Here is a 22,437-nt window from a genome sequence, read left to right as displayed (position 1 = left end):
GCAACAGCAAGTTTTGCAGTTGGTTTTCTGGGTTGCTTGGCCTGTGAAGCCATAGGCCTTAAGGCTGTAATCAAAAAACTATAATCCACCCTGTGGAAACGTCCAAAAAAAAAACCAAACCCAAAGGGGGAGGGAAAAGGTCATCTGTAAATAAGCAGCTCCTAAACTGCTCTGGTGTACACAGATGTCTGCCACAGCTTCTGGTGAGTCCATGGTTCAGGAGCTGCAAATCAGGGATGAAGCCAAAATCCCATTTTCTCTCTGAAACTGCGGTAGGCTGGTGCCAAATGAAGCCTCTGCCTCTGCCCTTTCAGAATGATGTGTGCGTGTGCTAAAGTAAGCATGTTTAATGATTCAGTAGTTGGAAATTCCCCCTAAATATCCTCTAGGTTACAGCTAACGGTCAAAAGAGACCTGAATGTGGGTTGAATACTGATTTTCCTTGATCTCTTATATAGTCCAGGCTATACCATTTGGCTTTAAGAAATGAGCCATATCTTAAATAAATGAATTCTTGGTATCTGCCTGATCATCTGTGGCCAGGCATGTCTTTTAGTTTAGTTTAGATATTATTTCTTTTTCATTTACTGCAGATTGTGTCAGCGGTAATTATGGTAGTCCAGTAGATGTAGTAAAAAGGAAAAAATAAAAATTCTAGTCTGAGTTGCGATACCATTTCCATTGCACCAACTTGCTTTAGGGAAAGGACACAGGTTTCAGGACTGATGTTGCTTTCTTTGCTTACTCGACAAAGCAAGGAGTGTAAGATACAGAGATAGGCTGCTAATTCGCATTTTACAGAGTGAGAATGGAAAATTGCTCAAGCATAAGGATGGCTAATGAGATATCTTCTTTTGCACAGATCTGAAACAGGAAGGAATGGAGTGCTGGAAGGCTGGGGGAAAACCCTGGGTATTTTTGGTTCGTTTCCTGGAGGACAAGGCAGCCTCACCAGGATGCTTAATGTTATCAGTGTTATAAATGCTGCCAAATATCACCAGCTGTTACAGGTGGATCGACAAGAATCTGAGCATCAAGTGGGCAGGAAGAGTGCATCCGAGAAGTAGCTGCTGTTGAACCCCTTTGAAGCACAGCAGGAGGACCGTGGAAGGAAAGCTACACTACTTTTGGATGAAATAAAGAATTTTGACACCTGAGGTAGAAAATTGTGTGTTATCATAAGTCATTGCATTGGCATGAAGACTTTAATGTGTAAAATTGAAAAAGATACTTTGTGAAATGTTGGCAGTCGCTGCCTTGTGATGCTCCTTACTGTTGTGGGTGCGTTGTTGATAAGTAGTGTTAGCTGGGCAGTAACTGCTTTCCTTACAAAGGCTTGAATTGAGTTTTCATTTAGATTTGGAGTAAAAGGAAATTACTTCCTCCCCCCCCCCCCCCCCCCCTTCATTAATTGGGAAAGAACGAACCGCAAGCTGAGTCACGAGCAAAGCACCCACCTCGATGGAGAATGGGGTGCAAGGACGGGTCTTGGTGCTGCTCAGGAATGTTTCTTGCCTGTGTCTCTTTCGGACCATCCCAGACCTAAATTATCTTCCTGAGAATACCTCCACCAGACTGTCACTGTTTCCATAGAACTGAGTTTTGACCAAGCCTTTAATTTTTCAGTGGGAAAAATATTTTGTTGAAGCAGTTTTTGGAGCACTTCTGATGAAAGCAGCCCATCGTTTTTACAGACAGAAAAACTATAGGGCTGGACAAATCTTAGGAGCTAAGCATCTGCTCTGAAAATCAACAGATAATAAAACAGTGATGAGCCTGAGCATCAGCAGGGCTGCAGCGCTCTCGTTCCTGGGGTTCATCCGAAAGCTGTCTCCAACATTTGTATAGTTATAGATTTGACAAATCATGTGAGAATACAGTCTTTTTCCATACACAGAACAACTGTGTATGGAATATCATATAGCTGAAGGAGCAATATCGCGTAGCTGAAAATTTAGTATTGACTTTGAAATAACTGAAGTATTTTAATGAGAAAGGATTTTAAATGCATTTTGCATCTTTACTGTATGGTCCTGATCATATTGAATCTGGTGGTGTAAGCTGGATTTCTTCCACATACTGAAGCATTTAGGTTGTGCGCCTGCAGTTCAGGTCCTCTTACCCGTCGCCTATGGATCGCAGGGCCAGCTTGTTGCTGAATTGAAGCTTATCGCTGTTTAAAACCAACCCAGCATGGGAATAACGGTTTGAAGCCTACCTGCAAACACACACACACAAAAAAAAAAACCCAAAACCAAAAAACACAAACCAAAAAAATCCCACCAAACCCCAAAAAAAGAAAAAGAAAAAAGGTAATGTGGTGATTGGTTTCTCTAGGAAAAAGCACATACAGTGAAACTTTCCACGCAGGGTATTTTGCCAGGAAGCGTGTGAGTGTCAGGTAGAGCCCTAAATACTCTCCTGGCTCATCTGTGCCTTGGGGCATTTTTACGGGGGTGGGGAGAACCCCCTGCTGCTGCCCTCAGCCCCGCTCTCGGGCAGGGAAGGGCCGGGGGGCAGCGTGCAGCCTGCCTGCCCTGAGGGTGCCCCCCCCTCACACGGCAGGGTGGTCGCCCTGCATTGTTGGCGGCTGATGTGCTTATCAGGGGCAGGACCGAGCAGATAAGGCTCCTTATGTCAAAGCTCGCTGTAAATACTTTCGGGTGCTTATATTTAAGCTGCCGGTGTGTTTTGAGGAGTGCCGAAAGTATCTTTGTAGCCATCCAGCCTGGGGACCGGGGGGTCCTGCTAAAACGGGTCGGTTTCTCTTTTCGGTGAGTTTTATCCAGGTTAACGGTGAACTATGTTATGTAGGCGGGGAAAAAGCGAGGAGCCGGGTGTGAGCGGAGAGCGGCGGGGGCCGGCGGGTTTGCGGGATGCGGGAGGGGGGAGCTGGGCTGCGGCTCGGGGCACCTGCCGGTGCTCGGTGTCACCGGGGCGGGGGGATGTCTGCCACCGCACCCGGCGGGGGGGTCTGCGGGGCGGGCGGGGAGCCCTGCGGCCGGGGGTGCGGGGCAATAGGGGGAGCGCGGCGGCGGGGGGTGCAGAGCTGCGGGACGGCCAGGGGCCGGGCTGCGGGGGGATTGCGGGGAGCCCGCCGGTGGCGGCTGCGGAGAGCGGGGCGGCGGGGCGGGCGGGGGGCTGCGGGAGCCGGCCGGAGGGGGCTGCAGGGACCGGCCCCCGGAGCCCGCCGGGCGGCGCTGCGAGGCCGGGGCGGGCGGGGGCCGGCGGGCGGCGGCGCCTCCGCCCCTGCGAGGCGCGGGCGGGGAGGGGCCGGGCTGCGCCCCGCTCCGCTGGCGCCGGGGCAGGGCAGCGGCGGCCGGCGGCTCGGGGCGGCGGCGTCGGGCGGCCGCGGGACGGCGGGCAGCGCCCTGGGGCGGCAGAGGTACGGCTCCCCCGGTCCCCCGCCCGCGCCGGCCCTTTGTTGTGCCGGGACCCCCCCGCGGGGCTGGGGCCGGCGCTGCGGAGGCCGGGGGGTGGTGGTGGGGTGTTGGGGGGGCGGCGGTGCCGGGTCCGGGTGCCGAGCGGGGGAGCCCCGGCGCCTCCTGGGGGTCCCTTCCCGGGGGTCCCTTCCCGGGGCGAAGCGGCGGCCGCGGGCCGGTTCCCGGGCGTTGTGGCTGGCTCAGCATCCCCCGGTGGCTGCGGGCGCTGGGCGCTTCCCTTCGGCGTGGGTGCTGGTGCGCGCACCCGCAGGGGTGGCCCGGACCCTGCCCTTTAAAATACGAACGTGTGTGCGTGGTGCTTTTTCTGGAGAGAGACCGTGGCGTCTGTTTCTTCTTGTCTAAAATAATTACCGTGCGCGCGCGCCCTTCGCTTAATTCCAAAGAGCGGGCTGGGTTGGGGGTCCGGGGAGCCAGCGGGGTGATGGACGGATCCTGCCGTCCGGTAACTTTGGGAGAAGAGACCTGAGAAAGGGCTTTCCAGGGCCGGGTCGTTGTCCTAGAGAGCCTCCCAATTTAAGATTATCCGTCTGCGCCTGGGGAGGCGGAGGCAGCAGGGATTTCGGGGCAGGAGGCTTTGGGAAGGGCATCCCTTTGTTCCTCGGAGCGGCCAGCCTCCCCGTGCCGGACAGGGGCAGGACGGGCACGGGTCATAGGTGCTGTGCTCCCTTGTCGCCTTGTCCCATCTGCACCTACATGCGTGCGCCGCTCGCTTCTTCCAGTAATTTAAACCTTTGCAATTTCAGATGATGCGATTAAGGCAATGGCTATGTATTTAATAAGGACCACTGTCCCAAAGGACAACCGTAACGGTAATGAAATAAAAGCTAACTACTCTTAAAACATATGCTGGAGAAAGTAAAGTATATCCAGATCAGGAATTACCCCTGGAAAATGTAAAGGTTGGGTAAAATGGCTGACTCTGCAGTTTTTGTGTCGAATCATGAGTTTCCTATATCCGGCTGTCCTATTGTTAATTGTGAATTAAGGCTGGCAACACGCTGCCCATCCTTCCCTGGATGAATCATCACTTTGTCAAGCCCAGTGTCAAAAACAAGGCTTTCCCCAAAAGCGCACACTGTTAGGGAACAGAAATAGTCCGACCCATCTGTTAAAGTAGCGTTCGCTGCTTGGCTGCTTTTAAACATATGGAAGGTAACGATGTTCTTCGTGTGTTTTCATTTCCAGTTGTCCCAGGCCTGAGTTTAAGAATGTCTTTAATTTTGTGCTTAATGCAACGTGCTGCCTCTGGTTTGACTCTGTGTGAAAGTGGAATGGTTGGACCGTTCCCGTTATTCCCAGAGTAACATACAGTGGTTACCACTCATGTCGGTGTTTACTTTTGTTGGTGATTACTGGTGTGTTAGGTTACTACCCGTTCGCCTTCTGCCCTTAGGAAAGAAGGTGTTTCTGAAAACACCTATGTGGTGTTAGGTGGTGTGTTTGATGGACATCTTAAAATCTTCTGCCTGTGCCTGGGCATCACAAACAGGTTGAATGCTCTGCATGGTGAAGGGGAAAGAACTCCTGAAAGCATCTTAGATCACAGAAACTCACCTTTTTCTTTGTTGGTTTTTTTTTTTTTTTTTTTTTCCCTCTCTCTTGAGAGACCGTGTTAAATCATGTCTGTGGGAAGGAGCTCTGTGAGGAAAGGATGCCAGGGGACGGTAGTTGAGTTCAGCTACGTGTTAGCCCTTTCAAACATTTTGCAAGTTTTGATGTAATTCCCTTTAGAAGGGCAAACGTACATTGCGAGCCTACTAATGCTGCTGGGGGAAGGGAAAATAAAAGTCTGGCAAATGAGAGGAGGAAGTGGGAGAGAAAAATTGGAAACATAAGCAAAGCCATTAATTTTTCCCACTGTGCACTCTTAAGAAACTGCTGGCAATATCCTGGAGATATTCTGCCTCATGGAAGTGTCATGGACTGGCTTCACATGATCCTCTGAGATCATCTGGTTTCTCTGAGCTCTGTGGGAACAGAAGTGCCTCGTGTTGGAGTCTGATCTCATCTTCCTTCGGCAGCAGTAATAGCGGTGGCTTGGGGATCGGAGAGGAAGGTGAAGCAAGCGTGAGTGGGACGGTTTGGAGAAGAGCTTAGTACTCGTGCAGGCCAGTTTGGATGCTCTGCACTTCCTCCTGTCCCTTGCCCTCTGTGGTCAGAGCTGGGACAAACGCTAACGTGCCCGCCAAAGCCAAGCGCTCTGTCAGTTTGCTAGGCTCATGTGTCAGACTGCCCCGTAAATCTTACCTTATAATTTCATTCATCCTTTTTATTGTGCTAATGAAGACCTAACTGAAACGGAAAATGGTGACTTGAGCGATGGTATGCGTCAAGCTTGGGGAATTTCCTGAATCTGATGAGAGACAAAAATAAAGGCTCCCCCCCACCCCCCTCAGTAGCAGTGTACTCAGTCTTTTGCATTCTCAGAGCCTTCTGAGTGGCTTCTCCTGTTTGGTGGGCTCTGCTGGCGGGGGGTTTGGGAAGGCTGCAGTGGGATGCCCAGCCCTGGAGTTCTGTAACCTGAGCCACAGCTTTTTCCCTTCCACTGGGAAAGGAAATAACAGCTCCTATTACAGCCTTATGTAACCTCTCCATTCATGTCCTTCAAAAAGAAGGAAACCAGAGCGCTTGATTTCTGATGGATAAACTAACATCAAGGCGTGCTGTGTCGGAAAGAAGCAGTAAAGAATTTTCTTCTGTTTTGCAGTTCCTCGAATGAGGAGGGGGGGAAAAATAGTAAAGATTTTTGTTCTGCACTGGTGGGATAGTCAAAGGGCTGCAACTCTCTGTCATGTGCTGTGAAGTAGCTGTTAAGGAGGATGCTGGAACTGCAGCAGGGGTCTTTCTGTGACTCCTGGTGAGTTTAAGCATTAGTCTCAAAACATTCACCCTTTACAGCTGTGCCCAGTTTGCTTGTAGGCTGTGGAAGCTTGGCTCTTTTGCTTTTGTGGCTCCAGGTTTTGGTGTCTGAACAAAGCGTGGAGAGGAGGATCTCCTCTTTCGTTAGCTGTTGGACTTAAGCCCTGTTTTAGGGCTTAAGGGAAGAGGAAAGTGAGGTTCTTAAAACATTTCCATGTCCTTTCGCATTTATAAAAATATGTAAAAGGACCACAGTAGGTATTTCTCCCTTTGAATAGAAGTACCTCTGCTCACTAGAAAGTAAAGGAAGGCTCTCTGTGACCCAGTCTGGGTTTCCCAGCTTCCATACCTCAGTAGGGACTTACTCTTTTCCACACTTTCTCATCATTTTGGCCTTTGGTCTCCTGCCAAGCTGTTTTTTTTCTCTAACCAAGTGGCCTCTTCTTTAATTTCCTCTGGTATCTGTCCCCCATCCTCCAGAAGTCACTGGCGTATCATGCTGGTTGCAGTTGTATCCTGTGTCTCGGAGGCTGGTAGCTGTGAAATGGGTGGCTTGATCCTCAGGGACCAGCCTGGCCTTTGACAGGCTCTTTGACAGTTTTTATGGTATGTATGGCCGTTTTCAGTGACTCCTGCCATTTGTGATCCTGTGCTCTGCGTTTGAGGAAACTTGTTGTAAACCCAAGCAGTTTATCTCCCCTTTTGCTTACCTTTCTTTTAAGTAGCTCTAGAGTCTTTGAAGTTACTTGTAGACTCGAGATTTTAGACTAATGTATCGTCCAGCCACAGGGCTAGAACCATCCAAATTGTATTTCTGCACGTGAAGAGCTAGTGGCATAGCTTTTAGAGAAAACTGTGCAGACGATTAATCTTTCTGTCCCTCCTAACTCCTTATTACTGGGAAATTTCCCAGTTGGTATCTGCAAGTAAACTTCTGTCCATTTCTTGGTATATTTTAAGTCTGCTAGCAGAGTCACTGTGGTGATGAAAGTGTTTCAGTGGGAAAGGCTGAGGTTTCAAAATACAGTTTTAGATATGAAGAAGATGATTATCAAGTCCCCTTTTTGGATGCAAGCTGGTTGGGGTATCCTGTGCAGTCAGGTTAGCAGGAGTAATGGACCTGCAGCATCCTTTCTCACGGGTGGAAAAATGTACACACACGCACGTGACACAAAACACTAACGCTCCAGCCTTCGGGAGGAAAGCAGTCAGGAGGTGACCTCTAGCCTAAGCAGCCAGATTTAACGTTTCAGTGAACAAGTTGCAGGCCCAAGATAAGGAATCCAAATATCCAGAGTCCTAGGGAGTGAGGGTGAGAAACATTTACTGTCACAAGGATTTTTTCCTTTGCAGGGGTGGAGAGTGGGTGTATCTTGGGGTTTAGGTAATTAATTGCCTTGTCCCTGGCTTTGTGCAGCACTGCCTCGAGCTGCTGTGGTGTGTGGGTGTGGTAATAAACTTTTGTCTTGTTCTCCCTCTCTTGTAAAGGCAGCAGTCCTTGCGAGGGTCTTACAGTAGCAGAAATCCTTACACGGGAGCACCTTGAAAAGAAAAGATACCGGGAAGAAAGGAAGAGTATATAGGAAGGAGAAAAACGAGGAGCTAATTATGAGGAATAGGTGCTGAGTAACGGAAGGGTTGGTGGGTGCTGTGCTGTCACAATTATTTGCTGTACACTTCTTTGTTTTCTAAATACAGGCAGCAAGGAGAGACTAATTTTTCCCTACTGTCAGCAGAAAGGAGTTTTTTTTGAAAGTTTGTGACCACAGCCTGGTCAGCATTGGTACAACTTTCCTGGGCCCACAAATACGCTCTGCATGGAAGCTCTTCTGCTGTTGATTTTCTGCTGCTTTTTCTGAAATTTTCCATAATTTCCATAGTTTGTATGCTCTAAAGTGCTACTGGGGTTACTCTGCATTAGCAAGAAGCTGCAGGATTTACTACAATGGAAAGAAAACCAGGTAGAGAGCAGTCACATCCTGAAGTGTTTCTACTCTTTTATATGCATTTTCTTCATGGAGTCTGTTCTTCCTCGTGTGCACAAGAGCATACCAGTGTTTGGATATCTTTGTGAGGACTTGGCCTCAAGGTAACCAGTTTTTATGCACAATGGAGCATATGTAATGTCCTGATACTGTGCTTTAGTCTTTTCCACTGACTTTTGAGAACCTGCACCTAAGAAATGAAATGAGAAAACCGCTGGGTGATAAAGTGATGAATTCTGTGTCTTGGGAAAGCAGGAGCCAAGGAGGTTGCACTTAGTATCTGGATTTTAATGCCTTTGTGTTAAGACAATTTGCAGGACAGGTAAGGGTGTCCTTGTAGATCAGAGAGGTATCCTTAAAGTCCTTATTGTGTAAGGAGGCTTTGGATGGTACTGCATATGAGGAGTTAGTTCTGTTTTTAGGAGAGCTGTTGAAGGGAGTGAAGTTGGTATTAATCCTCTGCATCGTTCCTCTGTGGAAGCAAATGAACAGCTTAACAGAGAGGCACTGGTGACACTGGCTGAGAGGTGAGGAGGTGCTGTTTCTTCTGGGACTCTGGGGACCCATTAACCATCCACCAAATAGCTTTGCTAGAGCTTCGTGTTTGAGGGCCCAGGAAAGAGCTTTTTGTAGTGGAGCTCATGCTTATCCGATGTGAAAGAAGGAGTACGTCAGATGCCTGACTTGGGGCAGCAATACCAGCTGCTCTGCCCTTTCATCAAGAAGCTTGGAGACAGGTCAGGGGGAAGATGTTAGGGTTGAAAGGCAGATTATTTTGGGGGGGTAGTTAAACCTACAAGCTAAACAAGTAACCAGTTGGTTACTTGAACATCTGGAGACCCTTCCTACTTTTTACATGTAAGAGGAGGTCTGTGACTGATGGAGCAGTTGGGCTTAGTTGCGTGGGGTAAGCTAGGGAAGTGCTGGTTCCAGGGGAAGCTTTGGAGAAGGAGGAAGGGTAATGAAGGGGGTGAAAATTAATCCCCATCTCTCTGAGGGAATATTCCTGGTTGTGGTGAGGAAATATTGCTGCCACAATATACCAGGTATCCTTTGTAAAGCCTTGGTTAACCCTTCTCAGCAAAGATGGGCTTATATAGGAGTGGGAGCAGAGAAGGGCTGTTGGGGTGCTCGGGGGGATGGGGAAACCCCTGAGAGGAAAATGAGCAGTACCGTCTGCGCTCTATTCAGAATGAGGACCATGAGACGATCCTCTCTAAATATTTTCCTGGGAAGGAGAAAGCACATTTAAATTTAAAACAGAACAAAACCCCGATAGCATTAGCACAAGCAAGAAGAAGTGGATGTTGCCTGACCGTGAATAAATTTAGGCTAGAGATTGGGCACACTGCAGGAGCTATTTCCCATGAAACGTTAGAAGGCTGAAAAACTGCACTCTGGAGTAGCGCGGGATAGTAGTCACGATCGTATGATGCAGTGGTTTTGGCACCGGTCTGGAACGTGCAGAAGAGATACAGCTACTACTGCTGTTGTGCAGTTCCCAGGCTGTCGGACTGTGGATGTCGAAGGGGCTCTGGAGGTTGCCTCCCGCAATCGATCCAGGAGTGCAGCGCTCTGCTCAAACGGAGTTCACTCCAGGAGAAACCCTGAAAAACCTTTTGGCAAGCCAGGGTAGAGCCGGAGCTCCTCGTACCTTGTAATAGATGTGTGACGCAGGGGCAGCTTGCCTGTATCTCGTGCGGGTAGATCTGTCTGCTTCCCAAAGCTGCCAGATGATGGTTCTCGCTGGAACAACGCGAGGGAAAACGCGGCACCTGTGACTATATGCTGAGTTGGCTGTGAGACCGGCTGTTCTGCCGTGGGAGGGGGGTGCTTTCTCTTGATATTTTTGGAAGGTGTTCCTCTTTAACTCTGCAAAGTGTTATATTTCATTTGGAAATGCCTTTGTTGATCACACTAGATGTTAATAAGAACACTGTCTGCTGGTTTCTAACTTGACAGATGTCTGGATGAGAGGCATTCATGTGTGTTAAAATGTAGCTTCTTGAACCGCTCCCGTTGTCCAAGATATCTCTTGGAAAGGGGCACACAGGAATAGCTTGATGCTTGGGATCCACAAGCGGCATACCTGGATTTAAAAACTGATGGCTTTTATCCTGCAATTTCAGGCGTCCTGCTGAGAATGGCTGTTGAGAATGACAAAACTGTGGATATAGTTCAACACTTGAGACAAGCAAACATGTCTAAACAGTGAACATAATCTAAACCTCCTCAGCCCTTAAAGAGATGCTTTTTTTTTTTTTAGCTTGGGTTTGGGCAAATACTGCTTCCTCTTCCTGCAACACTTGCATCCAATTTTTTTAAAGACCCACCCTCCGCTTTTCATTAAAATAGCAGTGTTTTGCTGAAGAGAAATTGATGTGCAGAACAGACAGTGATGGCAAACGGCGGGGTGAAACCTTGCACTGCTCTGTACCTTGGCAGCTAGTCCTGGGAGAAATGGGGCTGGCTGAGGCTGTCTTCCTGCAGGATTTTCTCTTCTGATGGACTGACTTCTGAAGAAGCAATAATTTCCATCTGAAGCTTTTCTGTGGCTAGGGAATTTTGTGGAGCCCTTCTCCTGCAGTGGCTCAGTGGTACTTAAGAAGGTGTTTGTTCTCCTTGCAACCCGTGTCTCTGATGGGACGCTTATGCTCAGATCTCCTCTCCTGCCTGCTTTAACAGACACATGGGAAATGAGGTATTCTGGTGGCCTTTGCTTCTCCGTCCTTTGAATGAAAGTCAGCGTTAGGCACGTATGAGAGAGTAGACATATAGACCAGGACAGCTGTGTACAGCTAGCACAGTGTGTCTGATTTTTATAAAATATTAGGCTAAAACCATTCCAAATATTATTTACGGATATTACAACGAGCTCGTCAGTGAGATTTCCAGGAGGGGGAAATGGCAGTAGGGAAGAGTAAGATCTCTGGGGTGGTGTTCGGGTGACTTCTTTTCCTTTGGTTTTTAAAGGAAAAGGAACGGTGTGGAAATACACAGTGCTTTCGGCCGTGCAGGTTTTAACTTTACCCAGGTTTTTGCTGCTTGGAAGAGAATATGGGTGCGTGGTGACTTGGCCCCTGCTCTGTGGGTGACTGCGTGGGTGCGCTGGTGCCTGCTGGCTGCTCTGGGAGTTGGGGTGTGCTGGGTTGTCATGGGTGGCTTGGTGGTGGGCAGATAGGGCCACCAGCACGTCTTCTGGCATCCGCGTTTCCTGAAGCTGATTAGCTTTGTGTTTGTCCGTGCCCAGTTCAGTCTGGTTCAGTGGCCGCCGTGATGACTTTCAGTGACAGCTTTTCCTTCAGCTCTTGGCAGCTGAGTGAAGCTACAGCATTACTTACCTATTCTGTTACTCCATGTTCTGCATATCTTCAAGGCTTATCGCTGGCAGCTTAACAGGCAAGGCACACCGGCATTTGGGGAGAAGATTAGCGTGTACTCTGCTATTTTAACCCTGTAGTATTAAGACATCTTGCAATACCCACCTTACTGACATGCTATAAATTGATGTTCCCTCCAGTTGCCCTGCCACGAGCAGATTTCTTTTGCCTCTGTCAGGGCAGTGTGGTTCATGTGCTGACTGGAGGAAAGCTGGTGTGGAAGGGGAAGAAAAAGTCCTATCATAATAAAAGGATAAATGGACAATCTAGATTACAGCTCCCAAAGGAGTGAAACCTCAGCTGAAAGAAATGTTTTGACTTTTTGAGGGCTGATTGGTTTTAAGTGATATTTTGTGAAGCTCTGCCACTGGGAGATCTTTTGGACACAAGCTCTGGTGTGGTAGCAGGCTACTGGTGTGTGACATGCAACAAACCAAGGACATCCCCCAAAATAAATAAGTGCTGCCTTGGGTTTTGTGCCCCTGTTCTGCAACAGCTATGCAAACATCACCTTTGGATTGGGCAGGATCCTAAAAAATGGGCAGAAAATGTTAAGCGGCAGCTTGAAAGATGAAGATAATCAGTTTAGAAGGGCACCCCCTGTTTAGTGGAGTTCAGGTATCCAGTAGTAAAAGCTAATTTTTGTGGTGGTTTGGCTTTTTTTGGTGGGTTTTTGTGTGTTTGTTTTGGGTTCCCACCCCACTCCACCCCCCTGAAAAAAATGAGGTTGTTTTCTTTGCATTCGTGCTCTGTACTGACAACTTTGAAAAAATTCTGTTGTGTGAAGAACACTGTCAGTCTGAAATGAAGGCTTTGGTTTAGGGGAAGGGGCAGGACCTTTGACAGCTTTTGGTTTTGCAGTCATGTTTTGCTCCTTATTCTGAAAAAGATTCAAGAGAATCTTAGCAAGGTATATGCCAAAAAGAAACCCCCTTTATTCCAGAATGTTTTATCCCTTTCTGTAGATGTGGACCTGGAATGATTATAAAACTCTGTGGTTAGGCAGTGACTAAGAAAAGTCTAAGTGTAAGAAACCGCTGTGGATCATGTTTCTGCTGAAGTCAGTGGGAATTTAACCAAGATTTTAGACCACAAGCAGCCTTGTTAGTGAAGACTTATTTCTAGATGCATTGAAAATGCCCAAGGTGTTGTCCCCATTAAGCAGTAGAAATTAAAAAGAAAAAAGGAAAAAAAAAAGATCAGATTCCAGAATAACCATTTACAGAAAAGGCTATTCCACATCTATAATCTTTGAAGCCTGCCAATATAATCCAAAATATAATGGAACTTTTGCAGGGTAAAAATGGGATACCAAACACCCTTTGATTATTCTAAGGCTGCATTTTAGCAGGTGTTAAAGAAGGGTGCCTTAGCAATGTTGAAGGACCCAAATGTTTTTCCCAAATCCTTGTGTGACTGTATGAGCAACCCAGAGGAGTTAAAGCAAGGTTGCAAGTTGACCTAAGAAATAGAGCAACCCCTGAGTGCAATTACTGGTGGCAGTTACTGTGTTGTGGTTGCAAAATAATTATTAGAAGTAATTTGAAAACCTGTACTGCTGGGAGTATAAAGTAGAAATAGCAGAATAGATATACCCCACAGTCTCTTACAGAAGGTAGTATCCATAGCAGAAAGATGCCTTAGAGAAATGCAAACACAGCCCCTCGCTCCTTCCCCCAGGCTCATGAATTAGCCTTTTATTTGGGAAGAGGAGGAGGGCAGAGATGTATCTTCTGCACACGTGGCTTTGGTTATTTTGGTTTTGTGGTGAGGAGTACTGTGCATCTTCGATGTGATACGAGAGTGGTGCATAGGTAGCCTCATCACACAGGATGCGAGCAGAGGCTTCTCTTTTGCTTTTGGGGGATTCATGACAACTAATTACTGCTTAATGTAGACCGTGACCAAGCTGATGTAAAAACAAAAAACCCACGCAAAACCCCCAACAAACCCCAAAGAACTCCAGCAACAGCCACCAGACCTCTCCCCTCTGCCTTTATAAAGGACGTGAGTCGTGTTAACAAAGTTTCAGCCACTGTTTATGTCAGTAGGAGATAATGTCCCAGCGAACATTTTGTACACGTCCTAATGAAGTCTAATTACTAAACTGCTAAAAGATGATAGTTTTTCATGTGGTTGCAGCTGTTGTCGAGCAGTACCTTAAGTGGCCTGTTTATTTCTTGCAGATTACCCAATCTTTAGCCAAATGCGTGGCCTTTGGTAGCAGGAGCCAGCAGAGCGTTCATTTCTCCGATGGAATTCGGCTGGGCAAGTCTGTCATCTAAATTGCAGTCACTGGGTCCTAATCTGATGTTGCTAAAGAGCCGTTCCCATTTAGCTGATGCTGAATGCAAACATTCCTGCAGCCCTAATACAAATATACCCCGTAATGCCCCATTTTCCTTTTGTAATTCACCGGAACTGTTTGTTGTTAAGTACTCGAGGAATGTGGTACACATGCGTAATGTTCAACACTTTCAGAAAATAAAGAGAAGTTGCACAAGGTTTTTTAAGTAATAGCTCTTGCGGTAGGTGAGATGTGAGAAACATTAGCTAACCCAAAAGCCCCGAAGTATAAACTTCTTCGCTTTGGAAAACACTGATTTGTTCAGTAGGACCGTGGGAGGAAAAGGAATTCAGAAGATACTCGGACGTTGGCCAAACCAAAAGCAAAGATGGAGAAGCAGAGGAGGCGGTTCGGTTCTTTAGGAGTGCTTTTGCCGCTCTTGCGATACCTGTTAACCTTGCTTCTGCAGTCTGTCCGTCAGGCTTCGCAAGGCCATCTTGCAGGAAGAAATCACGGGCTGCAGCGTGGCATTGTTTTCTGGATTGTCTTTTCTTCAGCACACCGATGGTGACAGGGCAACCGCTGCAAGCGGTCACAGCCGGGCAGGAGGCTGCAGGTGCTCTGAGCAGACAGCGGCCAGGCAGCACGTAGGGAATGCTGCGTTCACCGCTCCTCTGCAGCATCCAGAGACTAAAACAGGGTGGGGGGGTCTGGAGGGAAAGCAAAGATTTTTTATTTTTTTTTTAATGTTATTAACATTTTTCACGCATTCTGACATCGGGAAATCTAGCTTTGAGTGAAAAGGGCACTAGGCCAATTTAGCTGCAGCCTGCCTGGTGACCCAGCACAAGGTGGTTCCAATGAACTGGCGCCTTCTGGGCATCAGTCAGAGAGGCCAGTGATACGTGGGGTGTGCTGGGCAGTGGGACAGCGTGGATGTAAATCCTGCCTCGTGCTGAATTGGTATTGTCAGGAGTAGAACAAGGCGGCTGAAGTGCCTTTGGCTTTGTTTTGCTAAGGTAGTGACACTGTGTCCCTAGCTGCTTTTTGCAGCAGTGGCCTGTCAGTGTCCCCGCTCAGTGTCAGCTGGTGGGTCCTGGATGGAGAAAAAAGGGAACGAGTGGGCAGGTGTAATTGCAGCCTGAGGGGGGCCCAGGGTCAGACCTGGAAATTGAAATCGGTTTGAACTCTGCTATTGAATTACTGATGTAGCAGGTTGTCCCAGTTAACTCTTACGAAAGAAAAAGGTGGTTATTTTCTGCAGCGGGTTGGTGGTAGTGAAACCAAAGGCTTTTTGTTGGTTGTTTTTGGTTTTTTGTTGTTTTTTTTTTTAATACTCAGAGCTTGAAGTATATGCAAGTCCATCTATTGTGTCAGTTTTGGTGGGAGGGGAATTGTCCTTTTGCTGCAATGCCAGAGAGGAAAGCAAAGCCACCCCTGCAGCCAGTGGTAATTCCAGCGCAGCTAATGCAGGAGTGTGCGAGGGGCTGCACATCTGTCGGAAGCTGCTGACAATTGCTGTTTTACTGTGTCAGAGTGCTGTGGGAAACCTTGGACAATTCCCCAACACGCTGTGTGCCGATAAATGGGGTATTACTTCATTTCCCCCTTAGAGAATGCGTGAACTTAATTGTACAAGGCTTTGGGGTGTTTTGCCTATTCTCTGTGTCATCTTCTATTTATAGTTTTCATTAGCTCTTGGCTCAGACCTGCTGATAAGGCTGCTACAGCTGCGGGATAGTGTAATGTTTAATTTGCCATCCTTGTGGCCCAGAGGGATGGGAGGGTTTTAGATTCAGCTGGCCTGGCTGGCTGGCAGTCCTGGGCATTGCGAGTAGGAGATACAAGAGTCCGTGTTTTACGAGGTGATGCTTAGTGTGTGGATAAAAGCATTTTGCAGACGTAGCGTGCCCAGCACTTCTTGTCCCGAGCCTGTTGTCCAACATAAACCAGATCAAGCTGCGAAGGATTACTGAATGGTCTTTTTTGTTTTTCTGAGAATGGAGACATGGTGAAAGCGATCTCGCTCTGTTCAATGGAGGTGGAGGTACAAGACCGAAGTGAGGAGGAACGGATTTGACAAATGACTCCAGTGAAGGGAGATGTTCTGAAATGCTGCCCATGTTTGCTTTCAGGATAAGGAGTGTAAATCTGGGAGACTTAAGTGGTCAGTGGGTGTAGGAGAAGAGATCAGGGAGTGTTTGAGGAAGAATCTGGTTTACAGACTACAAGCATTAGAGGAATTTTGCTTTTTTTTTGCCAAGCTAATTTGTTGCCATATTAATAATTGGTGACTGGAATCTTTATAGAGCTCTTTTTTTTTTGTGATGTCAACAGAATGAGATGTTGCAGTCACAAAAGCAAGGTGTTAGGTAAATCAAGGGATTACCACTTATATTTTTAGGTGATTTTTTAAATTGAATTTCCCGTTGGAAATTACAGCACCTCACAGCAACACCTCCATCCGCTTACCTCTGTCCGCCTTCCCCCATTCAGCAGTCTTCATTGAAAAATCACTAAACGTGTCCCTGTTTTAAAGGACACAGCCCATTCTGGTTCTTTCCTCAAACCCGATTCCCTGTTTGTCAGCATTCCCACCAGCACAGCTGCGGCTTCAGTCACGACGCATCTCTCAGGCACTGGGACCGTGTTTTGGTCCTGTCCCTCTCGTAGTCCTGCTTCTTGGAAACGGTTCTTGAGAAAATGGTTTTCATCATTTGCATCATTGAGAAATCATCTTTTTAAAGGTGCATGAATATGGGCAGAGGCGGAAGCCGCTTACTTTTCCATACTGCTCCCCAAATTGTGGTGAGCACGCTGTCACCAGCACTGATGGGAAAAGATTTCCAGCTGCGCAGCATCTTTGGATATATGGCAAATACAAATACAAAAATACTTGGACGTGGATTTGGATGGAGTTTCTGAGCTTAGTGGCGTATTGCTAAAAATCTTGACCGAAGCTTAGTCTTGCAGCGTCACAAGGCTTTGGTTATTTTTTTTTTTTTTCTGTGCAGCGTGCTGATTTTGGAGGTCTTTTTCAAAAGCTACTTTTAAAATTAGTATTTGGTATTTTGAAAGTGCTGTAGATATTGATCTATTAAATTCTTCTAGGAGATTAAATTCAATTATTACATTAAATCTAATTGTTTAATGTTGTGTTTAAACACATGTTGTTGGCTTTTCTTACCAGTGCTATTTTTTCCCTACCTGTTACCTGAGTTAGGCAACCAAATTACCGCACAGGCTGGATTTGCCTTTGTCGTTAGCTAAACCAGATCAGGGGTTATGGCTGGGGACTACCAGCGCTGCTGTGGCAGAATGCTCTTGAGTCATACATCCGTGTATGAGGTGATCTTTAAGCAATATTTTGCAAAGGCTAAGGTGTTGCAAATTGTGATGAGAATTCAGCGTTAAATGAGATGTCTAGGCTTATTGTCTGATTTTTTTGATCACCAATGTTTCTAATATTTTCTAGCTCCAAGTTAACAGAAATATTTTAACTGTAGTACGATCTTAAATTATTGTGGAGAAAAAAACCAGCTAAAAATAAATGCTTGACCATAATATTGAAATTTTCAAATATTTTGATAAAATAATATTTGTGTTCAACTTTCTGATCCAGCTTTTAGTGGTAGATACAGCATCTTTGTGCACCTCTTCTGCAAAACATGCCTCTGAGCTTGGGAATACATGAATGTTCTTGATGGGTTTGGCTGCTCTTGGTCTTGAAATTCCCGAGCAGTGATGCATGAAGTGTGGTAGGTGGTATGTAATTTCACAATGGTAGATGAGGTATACTACTTAAAACTTAAATTTTAGGTTGAAGTTGCCCATATTAGGATTTTTATGTTGGCTTTTTTTTTTGGCTACAAACTGAATATTTAATAAGTTCCATACTTGAGAAGGACTGTGTGGTGGGGTTTTTTTTCCAGCCTTCAAAAATTATTTGAGGATTAGTTGATGTATGGGAAGTAATTAGGTCATTGAAACAAGACTGGTAGTTTAAAGAATTTGTCTTAATGGGATGCAGAAGTTGAAGTGATACCTCTGAAAAGATTTTGTCAATATTTAATTTTTTTTTGGTGATTGAGAGGTGAACTTTTAAGAGTAAAAGTATCTTTCTCTACAAAAGTATTTCTCCAGTGTTTTTGTTTAAAATAAGTGTCCTTTTGTTTGTTTAGCAAAGTTGACTCAGCTTTGGTTGGTTACCATAGTTCAGTGCTGTTTTTGCATTTCCATGTGAATTTCCAGTAATTCCCAGGCTGGGTTCAGGTTTTGGGGATCTTGCTGTATCACTTCCGTCAGCTGCCTGTGGAGCTGCGCTTCTCTTCGTTGAATTTGGAAAAACATCAAACACCGCTGAAGTCTTGATCTAACATCCCTCGGATGTCACTCACTGCTCAAAAACATCAAATGACATGTAGTAACGCAGTGGCTGTGGACAGAAGCAAGAGATAAAAGACTTTGCTTGTTTTAACTTAGTTATGTGACGGACAGCTGCTATGGCAACTTAACGCTGATTGTACAAGGTAGTAGCTGTTCAAAGGCGTTTTAAAAAACAAGAAAAAATTTTGAGAATTAAAATATGCTGCAGTGGTAGAGCGAGGACAGCCTGATGGCATTCCGTGGCGGAGGGGTGACAGCCGACCGGTGCAGCCCAGCCGTCGTTCTGTGTAGCTGTAGCTGGTTCTCGGTTTGTGTGGTCAGCAAAGCTGTTCTCTCACCTCTGGTGCCCTGTTTGCCGGCCGCCGCTGCTAACACCTTCATTTTTCAGCCTGGTCATGAAAACTGAAAGCAGTAACTATGTGCTTGGAGCTCTTGAGCAGCTCATTGAATCTTCTCTAGCATTTGGATTGGAAGGGGAACAGGCTGGGAGCATCAAATAGGTGTCGGGTTTTGGCCTGACCTTGACTTCTTTGTCTCAGTTACTTCCTTTTATCAGGTTTGATGACTTCGTTTGATCCTGGTCCCCTCTTTCAGCCTGGCTTCTGCCTTTTGCCACTCCAGTCATATAGGCATAGAGTCTCCACTGTCAGCTGGATCGTTGCTGCCCAACGAAATGCTCCCTTAAGCAGTAAAATCACAAATAAATCCACAACTTAATTGAGTCTGGCTAGGAAATGCAGTAATTTGGTAGCTTCACGTAACCAGGGGCAGTACTGTACTGGAATATAGGTACTCTAGAGTACAGAGTTCATGAATTAAGATAAAATAGTGTGAGTTTTGCCTCTGAGCGGGTCCCCTTAGTTGGTTTCCATTCAAAAGTTGACAGAGTTGGAACAATGCAAATGAGAGGGAGAAGGAAATTCAGGTTAGGATACTGACAAATTTAACGCTAATTTGATACACTGGAGATGCTGAGGAAGCTTTTCATAAAACTTGGTTTTGTGTACACTTGAGTACTGTGTTGAAGTTGTCCAAAAAATCTGGATGTGATGCCCACTGGAATCTTCATTCCTGTTTCTTGCCATTTCATATTTAATGTGTAGTGGACCAGAAGGCTTTGTTGACTGTTAGAAGTTAAATTTTTGGAGTTGTGTGGACTCCCTGGGTAGATAGAATAACTTTGAGAATTTTCCTTAGGAAAGTGATTTTAAAGCAGCGTCATTCGATGAGGTTTATAACTTGTACCCCTTAAACAGTGTTACTGGATAATGCCTGTGAATAATTAGAATGATTTTGAGCTAACTTTGCTCTTTGTTTTATTTTTGCTTCTTCCTTTGCAGGAGAAAATGGCCAAAATGGAGGTCAAGACGTCACTTTTAGACAACATGATCGGAGTGGGAGATATGGTTCTTTTAGAGCCACTTAATGAAGATTCGTTCATCAATAATCTGAAAAAGCGCTTTGATCACAGTGAAGTATATGTGAGTATATGTTAACAGATAACATCCTATGAGGAGCTGTGTTGTCTTGCTTAAAATACATGTTTATTTGTGAGGATACACATAGACTGAATGCCTGGGCGTAGTCTGTCATATTAGGGATATTTTAAACCTTGCTTGTGCTGTACTCTTTCCTGTGCTGCATTGTTTGCATTTGATCTTTTCCATCTGGGGTATTTTTCCTTTTTCTTTTTCCCCATTGCACAACGTGGCGGACCTCTGATTTTCATACAAAACAGCTCTAGAACTAGTGGTGACAGTAACTTTGATAATCCTGTTGTCAGAGGACATCACACTTGTAAATAATTCACATACAGGGAAGGCGCTTCCAGGATGTGAGAGCACGTTGATGTAGAAACAATGCACAGCTGGAGTATGCCAGGGCTACCTTACATGTTGCCTGCTATCTTTGAGTTGCAAAAAAAGTTATGTTTATTAGAACAGTTGCATTTTAAGCTAGAAACAATGAGCTTGGATATATGTGGAAGTAATCGAAATCTTCAGGCATATTAATCTCTGAGTGTTGATTGATAGAAAAGGTGTTATGGACCAGCAGCTGAAACACAGGCAGGGAGTGAAGAGGCAAGCTGTGATTCCCGTTAAGCCTTTCATTTCCTGCTTCATCTCTCTTTGTTCCAGTTTTGTTAAAATGTGCACACTGTTGTATCTGTCGTACTGCTGAGGCTGTGTCAGCCGAATGATTTCTAGAGACTTTCCAAGACTGCTGGTGGAAGATAAGTCTTTAAAGAGTAAAGCTGAAATATTTAAAGCAAAGTATAGCTATGATCCGCAACCAATTGTGTCTGCAGCTTATTGCAATCAAATAGATGTGTTCTGTACTTTATTATAGCTTAGCCTTCCCCCTGCTTTTTGATTTTTAGTGTGACTATATTTTTGCTTCTTGCTAAGCGTTTGAACCTTTGTGGTTGCATTATAACTTTCCCTTTCCATCCTGCAATATGGGAGGATCTGTGTAATTTTTGTTTGCTTCTTCTATCCCTTGGTTATAGTCTGTGCTTTTGTACCTCTGCTATTCATTGTCTGCCACATCTTTCTTCTTCTGTTTTTAATTTTTTTAAAAAATGTTTTTTATTTTAATGCTTAGATATTTTTTTTAAAGGCTCAATTTCCCTGTTCAACTATGCCTTTTCCATTTTCTGTAGGTATTAGCTTGGTAATGCACAGTTGCACCTGTCTACTATTGTCACCTCCACCTGTTTGCTCCTTAAGTTTGGACCGACAATTTAAACAAACCAGAAAATTAAAATAAGACAAGGGATGTTAGTATCTATTCAAACCTTGTTGGAGAAGAAACCAAAACGATCTGTATTTGCAGAAAGATTTCTTCTGCACTTGTTAAAAAAAAAAAAAAAATAATCTTCCTGATACTTTTTCAGAGTTACATTTCCAAAAATGTGTGTCTTAAATTTTCCTTGTTCCTTGAAGATGCAGTCTCTTCCCTCTCGATGACCCTTAGACATAGAACCGGGCAGGTAGGTACCAGACTTCTCTGCTGCTCTTTCATCCTGCTTCTGGCCAGTCTTCCATATCCAACAGCTGCAGCAGCTGCCTCTTCTGGGATTCAGAGGGGGTTTTTCAGTCAGTGGCTTGTGTAATCAACTTGTTTCACATCAGTTTTAGGGTTAACTCTCTGTTCTTAATACCTGTGGTAAAAGTGAGTGATACTGTGTGATCTCATTCCCCTTTAGCTGAAGAAGACGGGAAGGAGAAGAGAAGGAAAGGGAACTGTTTGCCTAGAGACTGAGGGTGACAGTTATGACCTTGCCCAATCTTTGGGTCATGTTTGAAAGTTTTATTTAAAGCATTAAGGACAGAGACCTATTCTGTGAGGGTACCCTAGGCTACGCAGTCTATTAGGGAGGATTGCTCTGAGTCATATGGGAGTGGATTTCTCAAGGTTTTTGCTTTGGTTTGGTTGTGGTTTTTGGGTTTTTTTTACTCTAAACTACTATGGATTGCAAAGTATTTAATTACATGTTTCTAATTAATTTAGACTGATAGCTTTTTCTTGAAAGAAATCGGTTTGAATGACAAATGGATAATTTGTTTTATTTTTATCTGCTATTACGTGCTAGCTGACAGCCGTGTTCAAACACACAGTTCGTTCAGGCAGTGACAGTGAAGCATGTTGTTTCCCCCACCCCCCACCCCCGTTCCTGATTTGGCTGGGCCTGGCACTGACGAGCAATGTAATGAGCTGTATTAAGTGCTCGGGTGGGTGACGCGAGGTGTCACTTTTCTCTAGCAGTGTAGGATCCTTGCAGGTGGGAAAGCCTAAACGTGCTCTGCTGAGCAGAGTGAAGTGCTGCCAAAACCAAAGGCGTTTTGTTGGTGTGTTTTTGATATTTTGTTTTGGTTTGTCTTTCCCCTGAATCATTCCCTTGTTGTGCTATCCTTTACCGTTTTTATCTCCAGGTTTGTTTGATCATGTGATTTACTTATTTTTTTTTAACGGTCTTACAAGTACTGTTTGTGAATCCACACTATGAAGGCATAGTTGCAGATCTTTGCAAGAAATGTTGCAGAACTTTGCAAGTATTAAAACATTCCCTACATGAGTGGTGGGAAGATGTTTAT

The 22,437-nt window shown here is 45.6% G+C and overlaps 1 protein-coding gene across 4 annotated transcripts in view; it reads left to right on the top strand.

The window, feature by feature from the left end:
- The first annotated feature begins 3,269 nt into the window (after nt 1-3,269).
- MYO1B (myosin IB) overlaps nt 3,270-22,437 on the top strand; it is a 113,262-nt gene continuing 94,094 nt past the window's right edge. For 2 of the 4 annotated variants that reach the window (XM_005241317.4, XM_055811732.1), the window contains exons 1-2: nt 10,969-10,988; nt 19,681-19,821. In XM_005241317.4, the coding sequence (XP_005241374.2) occupies nt 10,977-10,988; nt 19,681-19,821 (153 nt within the window). In that variant the 5' untranslated portion in view covers nt 10,969-10,976. Of the gene's footprint in view, nt 3,386-10,967; nt 10,989-19,680; nt 19,822-22,437 lie in introns of those variants that run through there. The other 2 variants (XM_055811731.1, XM_055811730.1) reach the window with 2 other exon arrangements.

This window comes from Falco peregrinus, chromosome 8, assembly GCF_023634155.1.
Source record: "Falco peregrinus isolate bFalPer1 chromosome 8, bFalPer1.pri, whole genome shotgun sequence".
NCBI lineage: Eukaryota > Metazoa > Chordata > Aves > Falconiformes > Falconidae > Falco > Falco peregrinus.
Note: the sequence above shows the minus strand (reverse complement) of the source record. Positions and strands in the feature narration are given on the sequence as shown.